This window comes from Gorilla gorilla, chromosome 20 (genome assembly GCF_029281585.2).
Source record: "Gorilla gorilla gorilla isolate KB3781 chromosome 20, NHGRI_mGorGor1-v2.1_pri, whole genome shotgun sequence".
NCBI lineage: Eukaryota > Metazoa > Chordata > Mammalia > Primates > Hominidae > Gorilla > Gorilla gorilla.
This window is the reverse complement of record NC_073244.2, coordinates 46580376-46591114: the sequence shown is the minus strand read 5'-3', so window position 1 is coordinate 46591114 and position 10739 is coordinate 46580376. Positions and strand designations below refer to the sequence as shown.

Here is a 10739-nt window from a genome sequence, read left to right as displayed (position 1 = left end):
AGCTAATTTTTTTTTTGTTTTTGTATTTTTAGTAGAGACGGCGTTTCACCATGTTGGCCAGGCTAATCTCAAACTCCTGACCTCAGGTGATCCATCTGCCTCGGCCTCCCAAAGTGGTGGGATTACAGGTGTGAACCACCTTGCCCGCCCTGAACGCCAATCTTATCAAACTCTCCACGTTATATATTCTTGCAGCACCCATTCTTTTTCTTGTAGCTTTTCATGTAGTTTGTCATGATCTATTGATTGGTTTATTTGTTCGATGTCTCCCCCTTGGGCTCTAAGCCCCTCACAGGGCTCCTGTTCTTGTTTGTTTGTTCACGACTGTGCCTCCAGCACTTAGAACAATACAAAGCAGGTTTTCAATAAAGGTCTGACAAAGAACAAGTGGACAAACAGCTCCCTCCCCTGCAGCCCCGGGGTAGGGGTTTGCTTGCACCTCAGTGACTCACAGGCAGGCACCCTCACCTGCACAGCAGGTTGACACGCAGCTGTGACCAAGGTTTAGGGGGAGTGGGGGTTTGTGCCAGGAAGGAGTCACCATCCCAGAAAGAGATGGATGCAAGAAGGGGCAGAATGACATAACCTCTTCCTTCCGCCAACATCCATGAGAAATTCATTTGCCAAGCACCTGCCATGGGACCAGGGCAGGGTGAGGCTCTCCTGCTTTGATGGCCTGGGAGAAGAAAGTAAACTAAGTGTACAGGTGAGGAGGTTTTAATGAACCGAGACCAAAACACAGATGATTAATTAAACAAAGGGAGCTACATTTTGGTGTACAATCAAGGAGGTGAAAAATATAACCTCAACAAAACCAGGATTAAATAGGGGCTGATTTTGGCTGGGTGCAGTGGCTCACACTTGTAATCCCAGCACTTTGGGAGGCCGAGGCAGGTAGACCACCTGAGGTCAGGAGTTTGAGACCAGCCTGGCCAACATGGTGAAACTCCATCTCTACTAAAAATACAAAAATTAGCCTGGTGTGGTGGCATGCATCTGTAATCCTAGCTACTCGGGAGGCTGAGGCAGGCGAATCACTTGAACCTGGGAGGCGGAGGTTGCAGTGAGCCGAGATTGCCACTGCACTCCAACCTGGGCAACAGAGTGATACTTCATAAAAAAAATAAATAAAATAAAGAAAGGACAACTCCAGGCCATTCTCAGTTACGGAGCCAGATGCTGAAGTCCTGAATCGAATCGTGCCACATGGGAATAGAGAGACAGAGGAGAGGGACTGAGGCTGGCAGAAGATGAAAGGATGGTGTGGAGAGGGATAGAGAAGATGGAACACAGTTCAGGCCAGGCACAGTGGCTCACGCCTGTAATCCCCGCCCTTGGGGAGGCTGAGGTGGGCGGATCACCTGAGGTCAGGGGTTCGAGACCAGCCTGGCCAACATGGTGAAACCCCGTCTCTACTGAAAGTACAAAAATTAGGTGGGCATCATGGCAGGTGCCCGGCTAATCTCAGCTACTCGGGAGGCTGAGGCAGGAGAATCACCTGAACCCGGGAGGCGGAGGTTGCAGTGAGCTGAGATCATGCCACTGCATGCCAGCCTGGGGGATAGAGTGAGACTCTCCCTCCAAAAACACAAAAAGAAGATGGAACACAGTTCAAAGTGGGAGAAACCCCACCTCTTGATCTCTGGGTGGGTTAGGATTCTGACACTCATCACCCACTCTTCTCTGCCCAGCCACCTCCTGGTATGGGAAACTCCATCATTTCGGCCCTGGACCAGGGCAGAAAAACCACACCCGAGTTTGCCCAGGAATTTGGCTTTGTCCCTGGAGTGTGAAACCGGGAAACAGATTTGATGAGCTCAAGCTTGGAGAGGTGGCACACTTAGTCACCCTCTATAGGCAGAGCCCAGAGAAGGCAGAAGCTTCTGGATATCTGTCCTGGGATGCCTGTCTTTGGGTGGAGTCAAGTGTCCAGGAGCTGGAGAGGAACCCCGGGTCCTCTGAGGGGAGTGGGCCTTGGCGCCCTTGTTTGAGCAAAGCCTGAAAACACGTGCAGATTCTCGCCACACCTGGGCACCCACACACATAGCTCTGCCACCTCCAGCTGCTCACACCCTGCACATTCCTTCCTGCCTGGCCTTCCCACCAGCAATCCCACCTCCACCCCTCTCTCAGTCTCTCCCTTTGGCACCAAAACCCAAATATCTTTCACCCCTGCACCCACTGTACCCACCCACTGGCTCTCGTTCTGGTCTTAGCCTCCCTCCCAACTGGCTTCTAGATCCATCTGCTGCCCCAAGCCTGCCCACCACCACCTGCCCTTCCTTCCGATGCCCTTTTCACGCCTGAGGCCAGACTCTCAGCTGTTTCCCCTCCAACCCGAGCCAATATGTCAACACTTGGGGCTTCAGGTTGGGGCTTAGGAGGCCCCATGTGGGGAGGGCGGGAAGGATGAGCACCTGGCCCCAGCCCAGGTTCTGGCTCACAGGCTCCTGCTGCCCTGGGTCTTCGGCCCCTCCCCGTGGCTGCCTCAACCGGCTTTTCAGGAGACACTGCGTCCTGTTCCAGCTCATGGCAATCGGCCCCCTGCCCTTGCCCAAGGGCTGGGAGGCAGGAGGTCTGGGTTCTGCGACAGGAATGGGATCCTGCCTCCAAAATCTGCGACACTCCACAAGGGACTCTATGCTGCCCTGGCGACCCAGGCGCCCTTCCCTCCAGCACCCTGTGAGACCCAGACTCGGGCTCGGAGTCTCTTTCCTCGGCCTGTTTGAATCCATCCATTTGTCCAGTCAATAAATATTTACTGAACCCCAGGCAGTGTTCAAGAAGCTAGGAATACAGCAGTGACCAACACCACCAATTTACATTGCTAGTAGGTGAGACAGGCAATAAAAAATAAAGGTAATTTCAGATTTTTTTTTTCTGTGAAAACAAAAGGGTGATACTACAGAGTATAATTAATGCCATGTTATGGTCAGGAGAGGTTTTCTTGCGAAGTTGGCATTTAAGTCAAGTACGGATGAGGAGGAGCCAGCCACGTGAAGATCTGGGTTCTGCATTCCAGGCAGAGAGAGGAGCATGTGCAAAGGCCCTGCAGCAGGAATGAGCTTGGTGTGTTTGTGGAACAGGGAGAAGGCCTGTGTGGCTGGAATGGAATGAGTGAGGGCAGGGGCTGGCCCACAAGAACGAGGTCTGATGACTCCTTCAACCCACCTAGTGTTCTCCCCTCTCCAGACGGTGCCTCCCATCATTCTAGCCCCTCACTGCCTGGGGAGCTGGAGGCTTAGATGCCTGAGAGGAGTGAGGTGTTGAAGAATTGCCTGCATCCCAGGGATGGAGCATGGTGGAAGGTGGGTTTGAGAGAGAGGAGGCCTGGACAGTGGGTGAGGAATGAAAGAGGAGGTGGTTGGAAGGGCAGACACCCGTCTCTGGGGTGGAGGGCAAGGAGCAAAGATGCCAGAGTTCTTCTCCATCCATGACTCACCCTCTCTTCCTCCTCCTCTCCATTGCTCAACTCCAAATCTCCCTGGGAAACACCTCCTTGACTGAAGACCAACTCAGTGCCTCACAGGGGTAACTGAGTCATGAGGGGTGGAGAAGAGGGCGAGAGGGAGAGAGGATAAATAGCAGCGTGGCTTCCCCGGCTCCTCTCTGCATCCTCCCCGACCTTCCCAGCAATATGCATCTTGCACGTCTGGTCGGCTCCTGCTCCCTCCTTCTGCTACTGGGGGCCCTGTCTGGATGGGCGGCCAGCGATGATCCCATTGAGAAGGTCATTGAAGGGATCAACCGAGGGCTGAGCAATGCAGAGAGAGAGGTGGGCAAGGCCCTGGATGGCATCAACAGTGGAATCACGCATGCCGGAAGGGAAGTGGAGAAGGTTTTCAACGGACTTAGCAACATGGGTAGCCACACCAGCAAGGAGTTGGACAAAGGCGTCCAGGGGCTCAACCACGGCATGGACAAGGTTGCCCATGAGATCAACCATGGTATTGGACAAGCAGGAAAGGAAGCAGAGAAGCTTGGCCATGGGGTCAACAACGCTGCTGGACAGGTTGGGAAGGAGGCAGACAAACTGATCCATCATGGGGTCCATCACGGGGCCAACCAGGCGGGAAGTGAGGCAGGGAGGTTTGGCCAGGGAGTCGACAATGCTGCAGGGCAGGCTGGAAATGAGGCTGGGAGGTTTGGCCAGGGAGTCCACCATGCTGCAGGGCAGGCCGGAAATGAGGCTGGGAGGTTTGGCCAGGGAGTCCACCATGCTGCAGGGCAGGCCGGAAATGAGGCTGGGAGATTTGGCCAGGGGGCCCACCATGGTCTCAGTGAGGGCTGGAAGGAGACAGAGAAGTTTGGCCAGGGGATCCACCATGCTGCTGGTCAGGTTGGGAAGGAGGCAGAGAAGTTTGGCCAGGGGGCCCACCATGCTGCGGGGCAGGTCGGAAATGAGGCAGGGAGATTTGGCCAGGGGTTCCACCATGGTCTCAGTGAGGGCTGGAGGGAGACAGAGAAGTTTGGCCAGGGGGTCCACCATGCTGCTGGTCAGGTTGGGAAGGAGGCAGAGAAGTTTGGCCAGGGGGCTCACCATGCTGCGGGGCAGGCCGGAAATGAGGCAGGGAGATTTGGCCAGGGGGCCCACCATGCTGCGGGGCAGGCCGGAAATGAGGCTGGGAGGTTTGGCCAGGGGATCCACCATGGTCTCAGTGAGGGCTGGAAGGAGACAGAGAAGTTTGGCCAGGGGGTCCACCATGCTGCCGGTCAGATTGGGAAGGAAACAGAGAAGCTCGGCCACGGGGTCCACCATGGGGTTAATGAGGCCTGGAAGGAAGCAGAGAAGTTTGGCCAGGGCGTCCACCATGCTGCCTCGCAGGTGGGGAAGGAGGAAGACAGAGTGATCCAAGGCCTCCATCATGGCGTTAGTCAGGCTGGAAGGGAGGCGGGGCAGTTTGGCCACGACATTCACCACACAGCAGGGCAGGCTGGGAAAGAGGGAGACATAGCAGTTCATGGTGTCCAACCTGGGGTCCATGAGGTCGGGAAGGAGGCAGGGCAGTTTGGCCAGGGAGTTCACCATACCCTTGAACAGGCCAGGAAGGAAGCAGACAAAGCGGTCCAGGGGTTCCACACTGGGGTCCACGAGGCCGGGAAGGAGGCAGGGCAGTTTGGCCAGGGAGTTCACCATACCCTTGAACAGGCCGGGAAGGAAGCAGACAAAGCGGTCCAGGGGTTCCACACTGGGGTCCACGAGGCCGGGAAGGAGGCAGGGCAGTTTGGCCAGGGAGTTCACCATACCCTTGAACAGGCCGGGAAGGAAGCAGACAAAGCGGTCCAAGGGTTCCACACTGGGGTCCACCAGGCTGGGAAGGAAGCAGAGAAACTTGGCCAAGGGGTCAACCATGCTGCTGACCAGGCTGGAAAGGAAGTGGAGAAGCTTGGCCAAGGTGCCCACCATGCTGCTGGCCAGGCCGGGAAGGAGCTGCAGAATGCTCATAATGGGGTCAACCAAGCCAGCAAGGAGGCCAACCAGCTGCTGAATGTAGGTGAACAGGGATGGGGAGATGGGGGACAGGGGGGTTGGGGGAGGGAAAGGTTAAACCCTTGGGACATTTGGCGGGGGGGGGGGGGGTGGTCCGCGTAGCCTTCGTTTGGTGAAAGAAGCTTGGGCAGCTATATCATTGTGTTCCTCCCCCTTCCCCATCTCCCTTACAAAGGAGCTGGTGGCAGCTGGTCAGATGGGGTGAGCCGCCTTATCTGCAAAGCATATATCAGACAGGGTGGCAGGCACCCTGTCCCACCTTCAGGGAGCTGCCCTCCTGGTTAAGAGGGCCTCAAGTGGGGCCCGTGAAGCCCTTTCTGGGGAATGGGAAACAGTTCCTGGGATCAAGATCTAGTATAGTGCAAAGGGACTGAGTGTTGAGAAAACCTGGTTAGGAGAGTGAGCATGAGGAATAGCTTTCAGAGATGAGCCTTGGCTTGTGTAATCTTTGTAACTACCCTCTGATGTGGTCAAGATGAGGCTGCTGACGCCCTGATTCTCAGATAAGGAAACAAAGGCTCAGAGAGGTTAGGGGATGTGCCAAAGTCCTGTGGCTAGTGCCCAGCTTTGGCGGAGGGCAGGCCAGGTTTCTCTTCCCCTACACTGCCCAGCCAAGAGAGGTTTTCTGGAAGGTTTCTCTTACCCATTTATATAGAGGGAACAGAGGCCAGGTTCAGTGGCTCACGCCTGTTAACCCCAGCACTTTGGGAGGCCGAGGCAGGTGGATCACTTGAGCTCAGGAGTTCAAGAGCAGCCTGGCCAACATGGTGAAACCCTATCTCTACTAAAAATACAAAAATTAGCTGGGTGTGGTGGCTGGTGCCTCTAATCCCAGCTACTCAGAAGGCTGAGGCAGGAGAATCCCTTGAACCCGAGAAGCGGAGTTTGCAGTGAGCTGACATTGCACCATTGCACTCCAGCCTGGGCAACAGAGTGAGACTCTGTCTCAAAAAAAATAATAATAACATAAAATATGTAGAGGGAACAGAGACTGGAGGCAGGCAAATAGCACCACTCACAACAGAACAGGCACCAAGAAAGGAGCGTGGGGAGCAGGAGAGGGTGGACTCCTGTGCGCCCTCACTCTCCAGGCTCCATGAGGGGTCCTGGATCTGCAAGATGTGACTGGCTCAGACGTCGAAGTCCAGAGCCACATCTGCCGCCAGACAGAGCCAGGGATGGGTGGGTGGGGAGGAACGGTGCAGCAGAGGAGCGGGCACGGCAGGCTGCAGGGTGCCGCGAGCAGAGGACGGTGCACTGTGGGATTTGGGGCTGGCAACAGCAGCCGGGGTTGGGGGCACTGCTGGGGTGCATGGCTGAGTGTCTGGGGCTGGGTTAAGCACAAGGTTCAGCGGAGTTAGGGATGCAGCTAGACGGGCATAGAAGGGTAGATTTGAGGTCAGGGCTGAGGTTAAACTAGGTCCTGATATTGTTTGTCACGGGTCCTCTACCTTCCCTTTCCACCAGCCCCTCCTCCATGACTGAGAGCACTTCATTAAGGAAATTAAAAGGGGCTTTGGGGAGGAAAAGGCAGCAGGAGGCAGAATGCCCACACGAGCACGGGCTTTGGGTTTTCTTCTGGACAGTGACGAGGCAGTGGGTTAAGCTGTGCCTCCCACCGCAGCCCCAGTCACCCTGGAGGGGACCAGGTCCCTGGGGAAAAGGAACTGGGAGACCCTCCGCGGTTGAGGGGTTGTAACAAGAGTCTGGGCTTTGTCCACAGGGCAACCATCAAGGCGGATCTTCCAGCCATCAAGGAGGGGCCACAACCACGCCGTTAGCCTCTGGGGTAAGCGCGGACTCCGGGATAGGGGAGAGGAGGCCCCTGGGAGTTCCCTAGCATGGCTGTGGGTCGGACGCTGGAGACTGACCTTCTTGTCCTTGAATTGCAGGCCTCGGTCAACACGCCTTTCATCAACCTTCCCGCCCTGTGGAGGGTGAGTGCCCCGTGGTGTCTCTTTTCTGCTCTGCGTCCTGATAGATACACTCACCCCGACCCCTTCCCGGTGTCTGTTTGGACAGCTCCCCGGGCGGGCAGACCTGCAGCCTCTGCAAAGACCCTCCAACCTGATACCCAGTCCTGGGCTTCCCTCTCTCCACCCGCTCCCTCCCCTTTGCACCCTGCCCTCATCTTTTGGGTGCCTTTCATTTCCACCAAGGCAAACACAAGCTGGCAGAAAAGACCTCCCAGGCCCTGGTGCCCCTGGGAGCCAGGGAGGGAGGAGGGGCTGCTGACTGTTCTTATTCCCTCTCTCTCCTTGTCCTCATTCCTTGATTCCCATTTGCTGACTGGCTTCCCTCCTGTCCCCACCTTGCTGCAAATGCCTTTGCTTCATGCTGGGAGGGGGAGCCTGTGTCTTTGTCCTCTCCCTGGTGCAAGGTCACCCCAGTGCAGAGGCTCCTATGGAATCCTGGTTCCCAGTTGGGGCTCAAAGTAAACTCCTGACTCTCTTTCTTTATTTTAATTTATTGAGACAGAGTCTCACTCTATCTCCCAGGCTGGAGTGCAGTGGTGCAATCTCAGCTCGCTGCAACCTCCATCTTCTGGGTTCAAGTGATTCTCCTATCTCAGTCTCCTGAGTAGCTGGGATTACAGGTGTGCGCCAACATGCCCAGCTAATTTTTGTATTTTTAGTAGAGACAGGGGTTTCACCATATTGGCCAGGCTGGTCTCGAACTCCTGATCTCAAGTGATCCCCCCCTTCCTCAGCCTCCCACAGTTCTGGGATTACAGGCGTAAGCCACTGCACCCAGCCTCTTTTTGCACTTATTATATCTGCTGCCTGAGACCTGGTGCAGGCCAGGGTGAGGGTGTGTCACGGAAGAGGAAGGCCCACCCTTGGGTATCCCGGGCTATGGGGGCGGCAGAGCATCCTCTCAGGCTAAACACACGAGGCTTGTTGGTTCCTGCAGAGGCCCCAGCCCCTCTGCCTGCGGGGACTGGCTTCCTTGTGTTCTTAAGTTTAGATGCTACCTTCCTGAAACTTCCCCAGAACATAACTCCGGGGCCAGAGCAGCCAGTCCCCTTGTGCTTCTCCCGAGGGGTGGGGCTGAGGTCTTGGGTCCCGTCATGACTGTGGACCCTACATTCACCCATGCTCTCCTTCTCTCTTCCAGAGCGTCACCAACATCATGCCCTAAACTGGCATCCGGCCTTGCTGGGAGAATAATGTCGCCGTTGTCACATCAGCTGACATGACCTGGAGGGGTTGGGGGTGGGGGACAGGTTTCTGAAGTCCCTGAAGGGGGTTGTACTGGGATTTGTGAATAAACTTGATACACTATGCTGTCTCATTGTGGTCCCCTGGGCTCCCTAAGGAGGGATGGACAGGGAGGCAGGAGGGCCTTGTCTTTTCTTGTTACTTTGCTGAAGGAGTCGGAGTGTTTGAGGCATAGGGTGGGTTGAGCTGGAGATTTCAGGCTGATTAGCTGTAAGAGGGCAGGTAATGGAGACAAACCACGCTTTGCTGGGGTGCAAAGTTCGTGCTGGCTACTGGCAGGAGGACTCGTGCAGGGAAAACCACTGCAGGCCACTCGTGGGGACAGACACACCGGGAGAGAATGGTCTGGGCCCAGGAGGTAGCATCCTCAGTCAAGGGGGTGGGGCGCCAAAAGAATAACAACAATAACTTGTATTTATTGTGCAGTTAAGACCTGCCAGGCTGCCTGCCAGGTGCGTTACCTGCATGACATCATTGACTCCTCCCAACCCCCCAGTTAGGCGAAAGGGACTGTTATTGCCCCATTTTATAGAGAAGCACGTGGGCGCTTGCACACATTAAGAAACATGACCAAGTTTACACAGTCAGTAAGTGGAAGGAGAGAAACAGTGAAGAGCTACAAAGGATATTCTGGAAAAACAGAGGTCTTTGCCCTTTGGCGTCAGCAGAGAAGGAGAATTGGTGAATAAGAAAAGTGAGACACGGGATGGGGCTGGGGATCCTCTCGGGAAGGAGGGAGAAGGATGGAAGGCTCAGGTGGAAGACATGCTGGTGACAGGAGCCACCTGAGTAGGGGCACAGAAGGCCCCATTTTCAGATCTGTGGGCCATTCAAAGCCCAGAGGAACAATGATTACAATTACTGAGCATAGAGCACTTGCTAGACTCAAGGTACCGTGTCCAGAGCTGTTCATATTCTTTTTTTTTTTGAGACAGAATCTTGCTCTTTCACCCAGGCCAGAGTGCAGAGATGCGATCATGGCTCACCGCTGCCTCGACCTCCTGGGCTCAAGAAATCCTCCCACCTCAGCCTCTTGAGTAGCTGGAATTACTACAGGTACGCGCCACCACACTTGGCTCATCAAATTTTCTTTTTCTTTCTTTTTTTTTTTTTTAAAGAGATGGGGTCTCACTATATTGCCCAGGCTGTTCTCAAACTCCTGGGCTCAAGGGATTCTCCCACCTCAGCCTCTTGAGTAGCTGGAACTACAGGCCCACACCACCACACTTGGCTAATTAAAAATTATTTTTTTGGCCAGGCACAGTGGCTCACGCCTGTAATCCCAGTACTTTGGGAGGCCGAGGCTGGCAGATCATGAGGTCAGGAGTTCGAGACTAGCCTGACCAACATGGTGAAACCCTGTCTCTACTAAAAATACAAAAAAAGAAATTAGCTGGGTGTGGTGGCGCATGCCTGTAATCCCAGCTGCTCAGGAGGTTGAGGCAGGAGAATCACTTGAACCTGGGAAGTGGAGGTTACAGTGAGCCGAGATTGCACCTCTGCTCTCCAGCCTGGGTGACAGGGTGAGACTCTGTCTCAAAAAAAAATTTTTTTTTCTTTTTTTGGTAGAGACAGGGCCTCACTATATTGCCCACACTGTTCTCAGACTCCTGGGCTCAAGGGATTCTCCCGCCTCGGCCTCCCAAAGTGGTGGGATTACAGGTATGAGCCACTTCATCTGGCCTGTTCATGTTCTTTAACTCTTAAAGTCTCCCACAACCCAAAGGCAGAAGCCCTCTTATTGTCACCGTTGTATGGATGAGGATGCTGCGGCTCAGTGGGACAAGGGCGCCCACAGAGAAAGCAGCAGGCCTGGGTCTGGCTCCGTCTGTTGCCAGCACCTGACTTCTCATGGTTCCCGGTGAAGTCTCTGTAACACTCCCAGGCACTAGCCTGGGTGCTGGGAGACTTGCGTTCCAATCGGGAGCAAGATGCCTGAAGGCCGCCTACTTCCCCTCTAGGGGCCACGATTTCCTCCTGTATAAAGGGAGGCAGGGATTCGACAACTGTTGCTTCCAGCTACAAAA

At 54.9% G+C, this 10739-nt stretch overlaps 1 protein-coding gene across 4 annotated transcripts; it reads left to right on the top strand.

The window, feature by feature from the left end:
• The first annotated feature begins 3522 nt into the window (after positions 1-3522).
• On the top strand, positions 3523-8775 carry SBSN (suprabasin). 4 transcript variants are annotated; one of them, XM_004060524.5, is made up of 5 exons: positions 3553-4012; positions 5258-5491; positions 7215-7280; positions 7384-7428; positions 8609-8775. In XM_004060524.5, the coding sequence occupies exons 1-5, from the start codon at positions 3638-3640 to the stop codon at positions 8630-8632; spliced, it is 744 nt and encodes a 247-aa protein (XP_004060572.2). In that variant the 5' UTR covers positions 3553-3637; the 3' UTR covers positions 8633-8775. The 4 variants fall into 4 exon arrangements, with proteins under 4 accessions (XP_055224985.1, XP_004060572.2, XP_004060573.2 ...); XM_055369011.2 differs by having other exon boundaries at positions 3595-4012; positions 5150-5491; XM_055369010.2 differs by having other exon boundaries at positions 3523-5491.
• Positions 8776-10739: the final 1964 nt, after the last annotated feature.

Excerpts from the sequence above, each read along its gene's own strand:
- SBSN (XM_055369010.2), top strand. The coding sequence starts at position 3,638 with ATGCATCTTGCACGTCTGGTCGGCTCCTGCTCCCTCCTTCTGCTACTG. Across the intron at positions 5,492-7,214 it reads AGGCCAACCAGCTGCTGAAT|GGCAACCATCAAGGCGGATC; the intron begins GTAGGTGAACAG and ends CTTTGTCCACAG. Across the intron at positions 7,429-8,608 it reads ACCTTCCCGCCCTGTGGAGG|AGCGTCACCAACATCATGCC; the intron begins GTGAGTGCCCCG and ends TCTCTCTTCCAG.